Genomic DNA, 19,024 nt, shown 5'->3' with positions numbered 1-19,024 from the left:
CGATTAGCACTAGAAAACATTTCGCTATGTGATATAAGTCCGTATTAAAGACACTAGTTAACCTTTTGCAACGCGAGGGACGCGGGAGGGGGGTGTTTCGCGCTAAAACGTGTTTCCCGCAATTTGAGAGTACCACCCCTCCCCTCCCCCTCGCGTACACTTCCATGTAGATCTATACAGTATCAACTGGCGCTAATCTCAATCACATCACCAATTTAAAAAAAAAAAACGCATCACGTATATTTATGTCATTCTGAATAGTAAGCATTAAATAAACCATGTTAGTGTACGGATTTATGACAGAAAATTATTATACATACACTATTTGGAGGGTATGTTTATGTATGTGTGATTTACAGATTTAAAACAAAAGTGGAAGGAAGGAAAGGAAATGTTTGGATTTGAGAAAGAAAGAGTAATTATGAGTTGGTTTGGTTATGTCTCCTTAATGATTGATGTGAAGACGTGGAATGTATATGAATAGGAATGTGTTTTAATCAATAACACACACCTTATTTATTAGTGTAGTAGAGTTAAACATGATTAAGATATATGATCTAGAGTAATAAACAGATAAATCTATGTTTAGAACAACTGACTCTTTTTATCACACATAAATAAGCGATATTTAGCCAATATGATTGTCTATTTTCTGCAAAAAAGAAAAAGATAAAAAGAGATATTCATATTTACTTATATTATTCAATTTCTTCCTTCCTCTGCAGACATTTTTTTGAGTTTTGATAAACAATAGCTCACCCATATTGAGGCTTCAAATGTAGGACATACTGGCTTGATATCTCTCCAGAAAAGATAGCTGAATATAATTTCTTTGTAGTCAGGTTCTGGTTCCACGCTGAAAACATCAACAAATACTCATTGAAACAAGTCCTAACTTACATACAGTATAAACATTGCAATGCAAAAACATAAGGTATTCATATCTGAACTTTTCTTAGTTGACAAACTCAATGCATTCCTTCATAAACGGTACTTACCACACCCAATATTGATACAATCCAAAGCAAACTCTTCCGATCAGATAACAGAGAAGAGATAAGAGGAATGACGAGGTAGTTATTCTAGATAACATTGCCGTTTTAGGTACGATACTCGCAACTTATGGCGGTAAGAATATCTTGCTGGATTATTGCTAAGCACCAAAATAATTAAAGTGACGTCACAATACATATGACGTCATAATGTGGCACACGTCATAATTACCAACATGTGATTTGACTTGCGTCTACCACTTGTGGATATCGGGCGTCGAAGCCTTCCCATTGTTTAGTATTTTGATATGATTTCAATAGTTTCATAAAACCCGATAGCTAAAATAGGCCAATGAAATAGATTCATAAATATTAAAGTTGTATGGTCTGTTTGTAGCATAGAAAAAAAAATTTAAAGTGTTCTACATATCTTTCTGCGCCTCTCTAAAGTTTTAGACTTTCCATATTTATACCGACTTTGGTAAAATTAGTTTTCGCAAAGTTATTAAACAAGTCAGTCTTTATTGACTTTTAACGTGTACACGTTTAGAAAAGCTCGGGGTCTCCGAGCTGCTCCGATATGACTTGGAAGGTTCCGATCTACACGGGTATCACCGATATCGGTCACGTGATGCAATTCGGTTTTCCGATATTACCCGAAAGTTTGAAACGTGGTGTTGACTGTGGCGGTTCCTTCAAAACTTTGTGATATTAACATTTATCACTATGTCAATAGTATATTGGTGCTTTTATGGATCTATAAGCACCCATATTCACACATTGTATGTTTTATGACAGTTTGTGATGGTGAAAATTACAAGAAATTGCATGATCGTAAAAGGCGACTAAATTCAGGATCTTATCTTTTCTCTTCTTCCGAACTGACTTTATCTTTCCAATTATCCCCTTGGTACAGCCTCACTTTTGGCCTTGAGTTGAGCGTTTACCCCTGTGAGGAAAGTTCTGGGTTCTGTCCACTGGCCGAGACACACCAAAGTCTATAAAAGTGGTAGTTTCTGCTCCTGCTTAGCGCTCAGCATACACTGAGTGGGACGACTGGTTCGCCCGTTGTCAGTATCATGTGACCGGGTGGGGTGTATTGCTCGGCGGCATGTTTCAGTGATGTAGCACTATAAAAAGGGCAACAGTTCCACTATATAAGAAGACACAACATAATTATACCGCAATCTCCAAAACACGCACCTCGCACAAACATAATTGACGTTAATTAATAGCTGTTAAAAAGACGTTAAATCAAACATACAAGAGATACAAATTTAAGGGGCCGCGGTGGCCGAGTGGTTAAAATGTCTCGACATATTACCACAAGCCCTCCACCTTTGGGATGCGGGTTCGAACGCCATGTGGGGCAGTTGCTAGGTACTGACCGCTGTTCGGTGGTGTTCTTCGGATACTCCGGCTTTCCTCCACCAACAAACCAGACATGTCCTTCCATGACCCTGGCTGTTAATAGGACGTTAAACTAATAAAGCCAAACCAAACCTTACGCTCCGTTTACGTGGGTAGCCGACGATGAATTAATTAATGAGTATCAAAAAACACTCTTTCACGAATTCTATAGAGAGCTGATTTAGGTAAGTGGATAAGTGGTCTTACATTCTCAGCCTTTTACATCCGTGTTGACAGTTTGATATCCAAGTTGAACGAAAACTCGTATCTTCATCAATTTTTAATTATTTCTCCATGTTTTTCACCCGATACAAATGTCATAGAATTTTATCCTTAACTGAGCCTTAAAGAACACATGTCAATAAGCTCCGACCTTGTATCTGCTTGACCAACGCTCTAAAATGCCGTTATAAATATACGTACTTTTTAATAGTTATACTAATTAATTGTTATTTGTTTTCATTCTTTGAGCGTTCGCCCCTGTGAGGAAGGCTCTGAGTTCTGTAGAGACGTCGACGTTGCGTATAGATTTAGAAAAAATAACCCATTGGAAATTAATGGAATCGTACGTTTATACGTACCTTACGTTATCAAGTAGTCTGCAAAATTGATTATAAGCATTGATGCAACTATTTTTTTAACTTCGTCGGGTTTTGAAATAAATTTTGTTTGCGAAATTTTGTGAGAATTCGTTACGCGGATTCACACAGTTTGCAAACAATATTTCTTTCATACCCCGATGAAGTTAAACAATAGTTACATCAATGTTTAAATGAAGTTGAAAACACAGAAAAATTATAACAGAAATTAAACTTTAGTTCAAACATTTTGAAATAAATGACAAACGCCTAAATTCATATGCTAGATCCAAGACATGTCTGTAAAATACTTAAAAGCGTCGCCATCCGTTTTCAGCAAAAACTTCTACATTTACCATCGACCCATCATACATGGAAGGACAACTAGTTTGTAGCAATGAAGAAGCACAGGATATTAAAAGGAAATAATACAGCGTAATGTAAGTTTGTTTTTTTTGCGTAAATTAATAAAAAGAAATGGATAGGAGACCGTATTGCGAACAAAAGGAAAATGTCTTCTAAAAAAGTCAAAGACAATCTTATTTACCATTTGGCAATGCTAGCTGACAAAATCTTCACACCAACATTTATTTTCGTCTCTTATTTTCAGAGAGTTTTCAAAATATTTACGCATTGATGTCACTATTTTTTAATTTTATCAGGGTATGACAAAAAATTGTTTGCAAACTGTGTGAATCCGCGTAGCGGATTCTCACAAAAGTTTGCAAACAATTTTTTTTCATTACCCGATAAAATCAGAAAATATTGACATCAATACTTATAATTAATTTTATACTCTATTTGATAAATTGAAGTATGTTTAAATGTAACATTATAGTTATTTTTTAAGGGATTCTTTTTTCCGAATTAATACCATTTCAATTGGAGACTTAACACAGCAGTCCATGGCATAAAAGCGGCTGAAAATGAAAAATCAAAATGAAATATGCAGCATGAATATGAAAACTGAACGATTTCACCATATATTATTTTTCGAGATCGGCAGCCATACGTGTACGTGTATCACAGTAGTTGATACAAGGGCATTCCATTAAAACAACATGTACATATTAAATAACGATATATATATATATCTTAAACACGAACCTTTTGAGATAAAAGTGTTGGTAATCATTCATATGATTTATTTCCCAAACAATGCTTGGGCCTGCGGTGATCTACCAGCGATGAAGCCATACACGAGCGGCCAGGTGGTTCACGTTTTGTTTATATATCATATCGTGTTGTGAACAGCATTTTCATTTTTAACAGAAACATGATACATTGAAATAAATCATTTATTCATAAACACTTTTTCACAACCTCAATTTATATGTATGAACAAAATCGGGTACGTGTGATGGCCCGGCAGCGCTTCGATAGGTGGCTTCGACACTAAATCTACACTTGTTATATTTAGCAATAAACAAATGAAAATGTAAAAATGTTAACAGCCATAACCTGTGAAACAATAAGAAACCATTTCAAAATCAGAATTTGCAAGTATGAAAGTGTAAACTTTTGTCAAAGTATCGATTATGAAGCAGGGATGTACGTATCTGTTATTGTTTTTATCAGTCGCCATACTGTGTTTGTACCTTTGAGGACCCGGATGTAAACTTTTTGTGACGTCACGCCATCTTTTCTGAAATCTCTTATACGCAACGTCAATGTCTCTATTGTGACGTCACGATAACGTCGGGGTTTCGCGCCATTCTCCGGGTTTTTTTTCATAGTGGTATGCAAAAAAAATATTGGCCAATCAGAAAGCCAGATTTTGTATGAAAACAAGGAAAAATTAATTATAAAACAATAACTTAACATCAACACACATACATTCACACAAATCAAAAATTTTCTAAATCTGATTTTTCAAAGCCATTCAAAGTTATCCTTCATTCATTCTTTATTAGCTAAAGGATATAACGAATTGCTTAAATACCATAGAAGGTACGGCGCAGCAATGGTTTGGGGGCGGGAGTTAGGGAATCATTTGGATAATTTTATGTTAGTGTCGCTGTAAAATGGCAAATTATAGGCCCCACGCCCCTCCTGCCCACGGGGAGTTAGAGCCGAAATTTATACAAACTATATTCCCCTTGACACAAATGCGATTTTGATGGGGAATGTGATTTTTCTATTTTATAAGAAATGATGATGGATATGTTACATACACGGCAGAACAGTCTGTTTACTAACCGCATGTCCGAGATTGTAAACAATATGGCGCGCTGTCAACTGTCAGGCAGACGACAGCAAACAAAGTACCTACACCACTAATATTATTCATAATACGCATTGACGGTAAAAATATGTAACAAGGTACGATTCATAATCATGTTACACATACCTATCAACCATATTCATGGTTTAGTAGTCTATATTTCTTTGGAAAATAGCTGTAGTTTACACCGAAACGAGAGAGCTGTTCCTTGTATACTTCGCCGGGACGCAACAGTGTTTGCCTAACTGATGTTTCGACGACGCTGATTGGCTGATATGATCGAGGCGAGCGAAGAGCGGAAACCTATGAGGTTACAAGTGTGACGTCAGTAGATTGTGTGACGTCACTCGCAGTGTATAAAAGGCGGTGAATACAAGCTCAGATCGGCATTCTGTTTCGAACGGTAGCCCGGTAAATAAATCCAGAGCTGCTTGCTGAGTTCCAGCGTATATATTTTATATATTATACCAGTTGCTGATTGCTGATATATATCCAGTACCAGTATAATGGCAGCAGAGGTAATTACTTGGAGAATAAGTTATGAATAGAAACCAGACCTGATAAATATATGTTTGTGCTTATCTAAGCACATTCTGTTTGCTGTGCCGACCTACCTCCACCTTCAGAAGATGTGTACGATTGCGTTTATATATGATGACTGAATAGTCAAAGAAACATACTTTTATATCTATTTATTAAGCCATTGTGGTAATGTTATACACTGTATTGATTTAAGGCCGATAATGCACCTTAGTCGACATTGCGGCACCTTTCTGTGCTTGGTAGCACCTTCACTGTAGCACCTTCAGTAAAGGTAGCACCTTCACGGTCTGGTAGCACCTTCAAAGTGCACCTTCTAAGGGCTTGCCTTGCACCTTCACTATGACTGTGCCTTACTACTATATGTAGATTTCAAGGGGTAAGCCTATTAAATGAGGCAGTAGGGGTAATTTCCTCATTGTCCATTTGTTGCTCTTGTTTGTGAATAAATGTTGTAAATTTATATTTCTCTTATTTGTGTGTTCTGAGTTGTTTAACAGCTGGGGTCAAGAGATCCACAAAAAGTTTGTTTGTCTCGACCAAGAGGCCGAGCGAGCAACAGATATATTACACCTTTTTTGTACGGACTTCAGCCTTTCTTTGCCCAACTATTCACTCAAAACCCCGAAAACGACGAACATTTTATGCAACAAATATTACATGTCAGAGAGTATGTAAGAAAATATTGGCTTGATATACCCAAAATTGATGGTTCATGCACTGTAAGGGACTTAATATGATTGACTAGCTTTTCTTAAAGATGCTCCACCGCCGACAGAGCATTAATGATATTCATCATTTGAACAATAATTGGTGTTTAATCGTGTATATATATGTCTAATTAACACAAAAAATAATATAAAATAATTTATTTCGCCTTTGGTGCATGCGCAATCAGTACTTCATTCCATATAGGATATAGTGACACGGAATTTTTTCGGGATGCAATTAATTATTTTTCATATTTTTAACTTGAAGTAAAATTAGAAGCTCAAACTTTTCAATGGAGGTAATGGTGTAAAGTAAGTAACTTTTTTAACTAAAGAAAAATACTAAATCGTCTGCTCCTGTTTTTGTTAGTGAAAAAATACCATTTGTCAGCGGTGGAGCATCTTTAATGTGGTTTCTCGAATTTAGAAATAAAATTGCAAGATGGATACTCCATTCAGCGAGTAAACAAAAGATTTCCCGTGGATTCAAATACAAATGTACATGTCATGTCATTCAACAGCTCACCAACTTATCGAAATGTATCACAATATACCGTATGTTGTTTATTAGTATAAAATATAACACTTGTCCTATTTCTTAAGACCTTTCAAGGATATTTGACTGTGTTTTGGACAATGGTGATATCAGACGTAGTCATTTAAAATATTTAAAATTATGTTTCTGAGTGCCAAAAACAAGACCGTACATTCCAATACAGGTAATACAAATACAGGAGTACCACAGGGAAGTGTTCTGGGACCCCTTTTATTTTAGATATAGAGTATATCTCGCCTTTTTGTTGATGACGCCTCATTAATGCATTCTTCTTCATCTTGTTTTGATATTTAAATAGACTTTAATGGCGATTTACAACTTCACGCATGGTCCGCAGAATGGCTTACTAATTTAGATTCAATCCACAAAATATATTACAGATAACAAATTAAAAAAATGTACATATACCATCCTAAGACATTTCATTTATAAGGAAAATCAAATATCTTAATTCAATATCAGTTGACTTAACATATTGCATCTATGAAGAACATTTTTCGTTCGTTTCAATATATGGCTTCATAAACCCTAACGATACTGCGAATAATGCTTTTTACAATTACTGTTATTTCGACAATTGTATGACGTCACAATACATGTAGTTGGAAACCTTTAACCTCGATTATGACGTCATATACAGTGTACCAGTTGCTAAGCCGGTCAGCAATGGCGATGGCGGAGATGATTAGTCTCTCCCCTAATTTTGCTATTTTTTGTTAAATCATAGTTTACCACGATGGATATAAGATTATCCATAATACTCGTGGTAATGTTGAGTGTCATCCACCAAGGTCCGTCTACCTATACGGACCTCATGTGGTAAGTTTTGTATCATTTGTGTTTTAAAATTTTTGCTTAAAATTAAACAAAAAAAACCGCGGTACTATAGATTATGAATGATTTCAACATTATATCACAGTATTAACAAAAAAATGTTTCTCCATGCACTATTTGTTGTACATGCAGTGTGGAGCGCGAAAGTGGATATTCCGAAAGACTGTTCCATTACTTTGCTGGAACAGAAATCAAAGGATGTCCAAGGAAAGCAGATCTTTTATGGGTAAGTATTAGATATTTCTATAATGAATACTAATAATAGTGTTATCAGATGTCTGCCAATAATATCATAAAGCATAGGTTTTTTATGTAAGTGCAGTGTCATTTAGTTTTTTTCTCTTTTGTAATCATGTCTTATATTTTTAACAGAAGTGTACGAGAGTACGTAATTACCCAGGAAGCAATTTTATTATCAAATCAGTATACAAGAGGCCAATGGGCCTTAAAGGTCACCAGATATTTGATACAAATTAGTTATGTTTCATTTAGCTAGCGCTTGGTGCATTTTACTCACATTACCGTATTCGCAATGTTCAATACATATTATTGCTAGCGGCAATAACTCCGTAAATAAGTTAGAGTCGAATCAAGCGTATTTTAAAACTCGTTCGAGATATTTCCAATGTTTGTCTATTTGTAAAGTTTCATTAAGCTTGACGCACATTTACTCAAGTTATAATGCTCACAGGATTTAATAATCATAACTGCAAAGGGCAATAACTTCGTAAGTTACGATCTAATCAGGTCGCTTTTCGAACTTGTCAGTGATCTTTCCAATTTTAGTCTAAAACAAAGTTTCAGAAAGCTGAGTGCACATTTATAGAAGTTATTGCATTCACAAGGTCCAATAATAATTATCAGTCCAAAGGGCAATTTCTCCGTAAAATACTGTCGTATCAAGCTGATTTTCAAACTCGTCCGAGATATTTCTTAAGTTAGTCTACATACAAAATTTCATTAAGCTCGGTTTGCATTTTTTAAAGTAATCGTGTTCACATTGTCCAATAATGTTTTTAGTGTAAAGGGCAATAACTCCATCAACTACTGTCGGTAGATCTTTCCAATGTTAGTCAACATATATATACAAAGTGTTAGTCAACATTCAAAGTTTCATTAAGCTCGGTTCATATTTACTAAAGTTATCATGTTCACAAGGTACAATAGTAATTATTAGTGCAAAGAGCAATAACTCCCTAAATTACCCTTTAATCATGCTGATTTTCGAATTCGTCCGAGATCTTTCCAATGTTGGTCTACATACAAAGTTTCATTAAGCTGAGTGCAAATCTACTCAAGTTATCACGTTCACAAGGTCCAATATTAATTGTCATTGCAAAGGGCAATAACTCCGTAATTTACAATCGAATCAAGCCCATTTTCAAAGTCGTTCGAGATCTTTCCAATATTAGTCTACAGATAAAGTTTCATTAAGCTCGGTGAATATTTACTTATCGCGTTCACAAGGAAATGTTAACGGACGTCGAACGACGGACGACGCACGACGACGGTCAAAAGAATATCGCAATAGGTCACCATGACCTATAATCAGGTGACCTTATAAAGCCATGTTTGCGATGTTGATTAATGATTCTATAAATAATTCTCGTTATGTAGCATCAATCTATTATTTCAGCGAATGGTGAACGAGGTACTTTGTAACATCCTCTGCCTCCTGGTCACCTTACTCATGGGTCACGCTTCATTGATTAAGAAAAAATGGAACGTCATGACTACCAAGTTACAGAAATGGAGAACCCGTAAGTAATATTCATAACGCACATTATTATCATACTTGCCATGATAATAGAAGATTTGATCGATTTTTTTTCTCCTTTTCGAGACCACTTCACTCAAATAATATCTGACAAATGTCATTTTTGTACAGGTCCTACCCTCTGCCGCCATTGTGGTACCATTCCGTGTCAGGTGAAGAGAAGGTCTCTGTGGAAACCCTCCGGGTCCAGAAAAAGGGACAAAGCCAACTTTAAGGAGCGTTCAAAAGCAATGAGGCTATTCAACTATGGCCTTGAGCTGTCTGTGGTTCTGACCAAAGAACTGCCCCGAGATGACCACTACTGGCAAAGGAAATTCTGTGACAAATTTGAGGAGGAACACATGGTCCTCTTCCCTCTCTGCATCCAGCGGCAAATTAACACTTGGTTTCCTATTCCTCGCTAGATGTTGGTGATGATGAAGAGGAGGAGGAGGAAGAGGAGGAAGAGGAGGAAGAGGAGGAAGAGGAGGAAGAGGAGGATGAAAGGAGATCATGATGATTGTGATGATTATAATGATTATGATGTATGTTGATGATTATAATGCTGCTGCTGATGATGATGATTATGGTCATTATGATGTACTTTATAAGGATTATGATGATGATGATGATATGTCGGTATCAACAATGATGATGATGAAGTCGCTGTTGATGCTCAATGATGATGATGTCGATGATGACGATGATATCGATTATGATGATGATGATGATGATGATAATAATGATATCGATGATGATGATGATGGATGATAATGATGATATGATGATGATGATGATGGAAATGATCATATCGATGATAATAATGATAACAATGATGATGTCGATGATGATAATAATGATGAGGATGATGATCATGATGATGATGTCGATGATAATGAAGATGATGAAAATGATAATTTCGTTGATGATGACGATAATGAGGTCGATGCTAATGACGATGATGATGAAGTCGATGATGATGATGATGATGATGATGATGATGATAATGATGATGTCGATGATGATATTAATGATGTCAATGATGATGAAAATGATGAGGATGACATCAATGATAATGACAGTGATGATGATATCGATACTGCTGATGATGTCGATGATGATGATGTCGATGATAATGAAGATGATGAAAATGATAATGATAAGATGATGAAAATGATCATTTCGTTGATAATGACGATAATGAGGTCGATGCTGATGATGATGATGAAGTCGATGATGATGATGATGATGATGATGATGATGATGATGACGATATTAATGATATCAATGATGATGAAAATGATGAGGATGGCATCAATGATAATGACAGTGATGATGATGTCGATGATGATGATGATGTCGATGATGATGTCGATGATGATGATGATGATGATGATGATGATGATGATGATGATGATGATGATGATGATGATGATGATGATGATGATGATGATGATGATGATGATCATGATGATGTCGATGATGATGATGATGATGATGATGAGTATGATGATGATGATGATGATGATGATGATGTCGATGATGATGATGATGACGATGATGGTGATGATGATGATGATGATGATGATGATGATGATGGTGATGATGATGATGATGATGATGATGATGATGATGTCGATGATGTCGATGATGATGATGATGATGATGATGATGATGATGATGATGATGATGATGATGAATGATCGATGATGATGATGATGATGATGATGATGATGATGATGATGATGATGATGATGATGATGATGATGATGATGATGATGATGATGTCGATGATGATGATGATGATGATGATGATGATGATGATGCTAATCATGATGATGTCGATGATTATGATCCCGAATATGATGATGTATTTATGATTTTTTTAATTAAAATATTGTCATAATCAATTGGAGTTGTGTTATTTGACTCGCAAATCCGCTTGCATTACTTATAACCGTTCTGAGATATACACATCCTAGTTTCTCCAGGGGTTACTATCACATAATTAAACTGAAGGCAGCGGAAGACACAGGTAATATGATCCTTTAATGTAAATTAATATAAGTAAAACTTTGATGTACATTGAAGGAATTGTATAACGGTACCCTGTGGTTTACTGTGTTGCTTTAAAGTTGGGCGTCGCTTTCGCTGTCTGTTATCTTCAAAGAAAGTCTATGCAGGCATGTGATTGTTTTATTTCTCTCTTGAACTGCCTCCAGTTGTACTAAGATATATATATATATATATATAGTCGGGTGGTGAATGTAATGTCAGTGATAGTAACCCCTGGAGTATTGAGAATGAGATATGCATGGTATGCTAGTTTTTTTCAGTTCTCAATCTGTTCGTGGCAAAGTCATAATAAATAGTTAGCGCACAGACATTTGGCTCTATAGACATTTATATACATGTAACTATATAATATATATATGTATATATAATACTGTGGCAAGGTCAAAAGGTCAACTCTGCCAACTCAATGAAAATGTATGTTGTCATACATTTTTTTGTATTTGGTGGATTGACTGATGAGTATAATGACAGTCATGTGATTTTTTTCAGAAAATACGAGATTTAAAAAATGATTAACAAATCGGGATATTTCTCTGTTTTGTAGTAAATATTCCGATTTTTTAATAATTTTTCAAATCTCGCATTTTCTGGAAAAAAATCACATGACTGTCATATATACTCATCAGTCCATCCACCAAATAAAAAAAAAATGTATGACAACATCCATTTTCATTGAGTTGGCTCCATGTAAAATAACCGATAGCGATAAACGGGGCTCTAATGTAATGGTAGCTCAAAAACCACTGCATATCAACACTTCAGCTTCATAAGAATGAAAGTTTGGTAGAAAACAAACATACCGGTTAGTTAGTTCATGTCTATTTACCATCCATTTGCCCAACGTAGCCCTTTTAAATTTCCGATTGAAAAAATTTGTGTCTCTAGCCGCCATGTTAGTATGTGTGTAGTAAACAATTGTTTTCTCGGCGCTGATTGGCTCTCGAAAATTAATTGACCAATCAACGCCGAGAAAAACAAATGTGCCACACACATACTAACATGGCGGTTAGAGACACAAGTTTTTTAATCGGAAATTTTTGCGTGCGAACAAAGGGCTGTATAAATGAGCAAATGATGGTATATAGATATACACTAACATACCGGTACGTTTGTTTTCTACCAAACTTTTCATTCTTATGAAGTTGAAGTGTTGACATGCAGTGGTTTTTGAATACAACCCATTAGAGCCCTGGCAAGTTTATCGGAGGACACCAGTGTCCGATCAGATGAAATCTGTCAGTTTTCTCCGATGTTTCTGGATACCTAGTGACATGTATATGATACGACATGATATATATTGTATCATATATCAAATTAAAGAGAAATTATCTGGCTGTCGAATTGAGAGTATTCCCATTGTCACATCTTATATGGTATGTTAATAAACATACTTTTTCTGAAATTGGGTAATGTTATATGGTCGAACGAGTTATAAATAGAGAAAGATGTCTATAGAGCCAAATGCCTGTGGTTAGTGATTTGTGTTCTACAAGATATCAGACTGTGAAGCCGATGAGCGCTATTGATTTCAATATGCTTTGCATCCTCATACACCACACTAACATTAAACCAGATTAATGACACATCATTTTAAAAATTAGAACTGTGTTAAACGAACCAACATGAATAACAAGTGCCAATCGAATATCAAATCTGTCTACCCGGATTCGAAGCTCAATATTCATGTACAGTATACGTGCTATTCTGGGTTGTTCCCCTTCCATTGTTAGTCGGCATTGTCAATGGTTCAAATTGCGATTCATTTCAAAATTGAGTTAATGAGTCTGCCATATTGGACAAATGTCCTTTATAAACATGTGTCCTTTATAGACAGGTGTCCTTTATAGACAGTTCTCCACCATACAGAACAATTATCTATTAAATTGTACAATAGGGATATGCCCTTTATAGACAGGTGTCCTTTATAGACAGTTCTCCACCATACAGAACAATTATCTATTAAATTGTACAATAGGGATATGCGCTTTATAGACAGGTGTCCTTTATAGACAGTTCTCCACCATACAGGACAATTATCTATTAAATTGTACAATAGGGATATGCCCTTTATAGACAGGTGTCCTTTATAGACAGTTCTCCACCATACAGAACAATTATCTATTAAATTGTACAATAGGGATATGCCCTTTATAGACAGGTGTCCTTTATAGACAGATGTCCTTTATAGACATGTGTCCTTTATAAACATGTGTCCTTTATAGACAGGTGTTCTTTATACAGGTGTCTTTTTTATGGACAGGTGTCCTTTATAGTCATGTGTCCTTTATAGTGTCTTTTATAGACAGGTGTTCTTTTATGGACAGGTGTCCTTTATGGACAGGTGTCCTTTATAGACAGGTGTCCTTTATAGACAGGTGTCCTTTATAGACAGGTGTCCTTTATAGTGTCTTTTATAGACAGGTGTCCTTTATGGACAGGTGTCCTTTATAGTCATGTGTCCTTTATAGTGTCTTTTATAGACATGTGTTTTTTTTTATAGACAGGTGTCCTTTATGGACAGGTGTCCTTTATAGTCATGTGTCCTTTGTAGTGTCTTTTATGGACAGGTGTCCTTTATAGTGTCCTTCATAGACAGTTGTCCTTCATAAACAGGTGTCTTTTATAGACAGGTGTCCTTTAAGATGTTCTTTACTGACATATGTTCTTTATAGACAAGTGTTCTTTTATAGACAGGTTTCCTTTATAGACATGTGTCCTTTATATAGAGGTGTCCTTTATAATCATGTGTCCTTTATAGACAGGTGGCCTTTACAGACAAGTGGCCTTTATAGGCAATCCCCTCACCCCCTTGATTGAGATGAAGTTAAAAATTTAGTCCTCGTTTTCCGGAATCGCTGTACAAATTAAAAGTTTTGAGAAATTCCATAAGTTGGTCAATATGTATGAATCTGTATAAGACTGTTTCGAATGTAAACCCCTGCTCGATCTGAACATACAAGTGGTATCGCTAGCAGGAAATAAATATGCACAGAAATTGTCCGATAATTTAGATGTTTGGGGGTCCAGCTATTTGTTTTAATTTAAAATTTAAGACATAGCCCATCCCGCCGCCCCCGCTTCCTACGCCCCTATTGGCACAGCTTTTAGGATAATAATCCTTCCGGGATGTTGTTTTACCTCCAAAGTCGTTAACTACATTGAATTTCATGAATATATAATTGCATCTATTTGTTGTAGTAAAAACGTAGTAAAACAAGTCACGTGCTCAAAACTTCGTTCATGCCATTGGCCGAAACATACAATGTATTATCGGTAACTAGTAATCACGTGATTGTGTGTTTACTTCCAAATATAGTGATAGTTTGCTTACCATTTCTTCGGAAAATTGATTTATTTGAAAATATTTAGACTCTATAATGTTGTAAATATTGCATGCACATTATTTTGCCTTGCACATATGTACTGTTTTACTATAAATGATGGTCTGAAATGAGATAGAAAACTGCCATTGCCGCTTTTTATCTATAAATGATGTTATGCGAATTGACCAACTCAATCGGTCTGACCGTCTAATCAAGGATCAGCGAAATTCGGCTACTCCCGTCTAAATTCATAGAATTCTAAATGTATATTTACCTTTTTTGTTTCATAATAGATCAATATAACACAAAGAAAATAAGATTTCCGAAAAAAGGCCAAATTATATACATATAATTAACATGTAAGAGAAATTCCTATATTTTTATGTAAACACACATTTACGTGATCACTTGTTACTCATAATACCATTCAATAATTTCGACCAATAGCATGAATGAGGTATAAGCACGTGACTTCTTTTTACTACGTTGTTACTACAAAAAGCGTGTTTTGTACCATTATGAGGAAAACCCCCCCGCGTATCGTGGTTTAATTTCCAAAGTTAGGAAACGGATTGATTTTCATATAAATATGATTGCATCGATTTTTCACCGAAGCGTGTGTTATATAAAAGGGACCCAGTTTGAAATGAATGTCAAACTACTCCGGACTCGCCCCTGTGGATAGTTATAACTTAGTCTTAGTCTGTGGATAGTTATAACTTTCGTTAGTCTTTCGTTAGTCTGTGGATAGTTATAATCTTTCGTTAGTCCTGTGGATAGTTATAACTTTCGTTATTCTGTGGATAGTTAATTACTTAGTCTTAGTCTGTGGATAGTTATAACTGAGTCTAGTCTGTGGATAGTTATTTAGTCTGTCTGGGATAGTTTATAACTTAGTCTTAGTCTGTGGATAGTTATAACTAGTCTTAGTCTGTGGATATGTTATAACTTAGTCTTTAGTCTGTGGATTAGTCTGTGTGGATAGTTATAACTTAGTCTTAGTCTGTGGATAGTTAATAACTTAGTCTTAGTCTGTGGAATAGTTTATAACATTAGTCTTAGTCTGTGGATAGTTATAACTTAGTCTTAGTCTGTGGATAGTTATACACTTAGTCTGTGAAGTCTTTGGAATGTTAGTTACGTTAGTCTTGTTGCTATAGTTATAACTTAAGTCTGTTAGTCTGTGGATAGTTATAAGCTCTCGTTAATTCTGTTATAGTTAAAACTTTCGTTTGTATAGTCTTATGATCATTAGTCTAGTAGTTAGTCTGTGGATAGTTATAACTTAGTCGCTTAGTCTGTGGATAGTAGTTATAATACTTTCGTTAGTAAGTGTGGATAGTTTATAACTTTCGTTATAACTTAGTCTTAGATCTTTCGTTAGTCTGTGGGATAGTTATAACTTTCGTTAGTCTGTGGGATCGTTAGTTTCGTGTGGATAGTTTATAACTTTCGCGTTAGTCTGATGAGTTATAACTTTCTGATAGTCTGTGGTTATTTATACCTTTTTTTTTTCAGTTGATAGTTATAACGTTAGTCTGTCGGTTAGTTTATATCATTCGTTAGTCCCTTTAGTCTTAGTCTGTGGATAGTTAAATAACTTAGTCTTGGATAGTTCTGTGGAGATAGTTTAGTTCTTAACTTAGTCTTAGATCTCGTGGATAGTTTATTATCTTAGTCCCTTAGTCCTGTGGATAGTTTTAACTTAGACTTAGTCTTAGTCTGTGAGTTGGATTAAGTTATAACTTAGGTCTGTGGATAGTTATAACTTTCGTTAGTCTGTGGATAAAACTTAGTTTATAAACTTTAACTTTCGTTAGTCTGTGGATAGTTATAAAACTTAGATCTTAGTCTGTGGATAGTTATAACTTAGTCTTAGTCTGTGGATAGTTATAACTTAGTCTTAGTCTGTGGATAGTTATAACTTAGTCTTAGTCTGTGGATAGTTATAACTTAGTCTTAGTCTGTGGATAGTTATAACTTAGTCTTAGTCTGTGGATAGTTATAAAACTTAGTCTGTTTGCTGAGAGGAAGAACATGCAACTCCTTTTAACAATGAACTATTTATCACAAATAGAACATGAAATATCTACAACACAAAGAACACAGAAAACAACACAGGCCTAGCCGACAATCCTACCGTACCTATATCTAATTGCTTAAAGATGCTCCACCACTGACAAATGGTATTTTTTCACTATCAAAAACAGGAGCAGACGATTTAGTATTTTTCTTCAGTTACAAAAGTTACTTACTTAACACCCATTACCGTCGTTGAAAAGTTTGAGTTTCTAATTTTACTTCAAGTTAAAAATATTAAAAAATATTTAATTGCATCCGAAAAAAAAATCCGTGGCACTATATCCTATATGGAATGAAGTACTGATTGCGCATGACCAAAGGCAAAATAAATAATGAAATTTATTTTATATTATTTTTTGTGTTAATTAGACTTATGTATACACGATTAAACACTAATTATTGTTCAAATGATGAATATGGCCCCCTCATTCCCCAGGAGGGTGGGGGGGCAAACATGTCTTTTTGCCCCCCCCCCCCTATTTTCGCCTACTGAATTTTTTTAAAAAAATGCTTATCTGAAAGAAAAAAAAGGTCCTCCTGCACATTTTTCGTACTTCATTCTAGAAAATTTTCCACTGCGCGGTGCATTTCCTAAAACGTTCAGGCACATAATGTCAAAACTTAAATAGTAAAACATTCATACACACGACGAACACGACTAAAAATGTCCATCAAGGGATTCTACACTGTATGTACTATTTAAAAAAATGTCTCTTAAAAGATCAATTGGTTTATATGTCTTAGCGAGACAAATAATTCATTTTTTTATGTTACACAACAATGTGCCGATGGTGTAAAGCCGGTATATTCAGATCGAGTAGGGTTGCATAATGTTATGACGACACAATTATCATTTTTAAATGCAGGTAGCTTTAAATCGAAAAAAATACCATGTTAAGAACGCTTTATACTCATTAAAATACATCGTAAAACTCATTTCAGCCATTCTAAATCGTAATTATTTTTTTCCAGGGGAGACCCCCGGACCCCCCTAACACCAAATTCTCGCGCCTTAAGGCGCTCGCAAATTCATCAAAATGCATCGTGAAACTCATCTAAGCCATTCTAAATCGTAATTTTTCCGGGGGAGACCCCCCGGACCCCAAAACACCAAAATCTCGCGCTTTCGGGCGCTCGCAAATTCATCAAAACTCATTAGTAAATAACATCACTATAGTTACAGCTTTGCACACTAACATCATCACTCAATTCGCATCATCATTACCATGATCATCATCATTGTCAAAATATCTTACTACCTGTATTTTTAATATCATGATCAATAAATCTTATATTTTTGATATCATAATCAATGTTATCACATATCCTCTTATCCTCAAACATAACATTATATATGATATCACAAACATCGACATCATCCATAAAAAAGATAATTGTATGAGTAATCACTGTACATGTTACATGTAAGCATCCAAATTGATCTGAATGAGTTTTATTTCTTTAAATATTTTTAATTGGTTTGTGTACAAACAAACAGAACAAACATACCAAAAACAAAGGAGAGAGAGAGAGAGGGGGGGGGACAGACAGACACACGCACTCAGACAGACAGAGACAAGCAGACAGAGACAGACAGAAGACAGACTCAGTCATGTAGACAGACAGACAGGCAGACTAGACAGACAGACAGACAGAGACATGACAGACGGACATGTAGACAGACAGACAGACTAAACAGACAAACAGACATGTAGACAGACAGACAGAGATAGAAAGGTGGGTTGTAACTATGAGACATCAAATATTCAACATTGCAAAGAAAAGCAAAATTTTATTAATTGTGGCAATAACATTCAAGGTCAGGAAGATAAATAAACAAGAAAAGTAAAATCAAAAAAAAAAAAAAAAAAAGAAATTCTGGACAAATAATGTATACCTTTTACAACACTAACCAGTTTTTCCCATTTCTTCCAATTCTTTTC

General features: G+C 35.2%; 3 protein-coding genes across 3 annotated transcripts in view; 1 reads left to right on the top strand and 2 right to left on the bottom strand.

The window, feature by feature from the left end:
- Positions 1-1,322, bottom strand: part of LOC138332810 (coiled-coil domain-containing protein 1-like) — a 3,477-nt gene extending 2,155 nt beyond the window's left edge. The window contains exons 1-2 of the mRNA XM_069280768.1: positions 999-1,322; positions 760-856 (exon numbers count right to left, since the gene is read on the bottom strand). Of these exons, the coding sequence (XP_069136869.1) occupies positions 760-856; positions 999-1,093 (192 nt within the window). The 5' untranslated portion in view covers positions 1,094-1,322. The remainder of the gene's footprint in view (positions 1-759; positions 857-998) is intronic.
- Positions 1,323-7,663: 6,341 nt separating this feature from the next.
- On the top strand, positions 7,664-10,360 carry LOC138332809 (uncharacterized). The gene is made up of 4 exons (XM_069280766.1): positions 7,664-7,829; positions 7,977-8,070; positions 9,481-9,604; positions 9,733-10,360. Exons 1-4 carry the CDS (start codon positions 7,747-7,749, stop codon positions 10,023-10,025), a joined length of 594 nt encoding a protein of 197 aa, XP_069136867.1. The 5' UTR covers positions 7,664-7,746; the 3' UTR covers positions 10,026-10,360.
- On the bottom strand, positions 10,243-12,568 carry LOC138332669 (NADH-ubiquinone oxidoreductase chain 2-like). The gene is made up of 2 exons (XM_069280663.1): positions 12,503-12,568; positions 10,243-10,812 (listed from the first exon to the last, which is right to left on the bottom strand). Exons 1-2 carry the CDS (start codon positions 12,566-12,568, stop codon positions 10,243-10,245), a joined length of 636 nt encoding a protein of 211 aa, XP_069136764.1.
- Positions 12,569-19,024: the final 6,456 nt, after the last annotated feature.

Source organism: Argopecten irradians, chromosome 10 (genome assembly GCF_041381155.1).
Source record: "Argopecten irradians isolate NY chromosome 10, Ai_NY, whole genome shotgun sequence".
NCBI classification, from domain to species: domain Eukaryota; kingdom Metazoa; phylum Mollusca; class Bivalvia; order Pectinida; family Pectinidae; genus Argopecten; species Argopecten irradians.
Note: the sequence above shows the minus strand (reverse complement) of the source record. Positions and strands in the feature narration are given on the sequence as shown.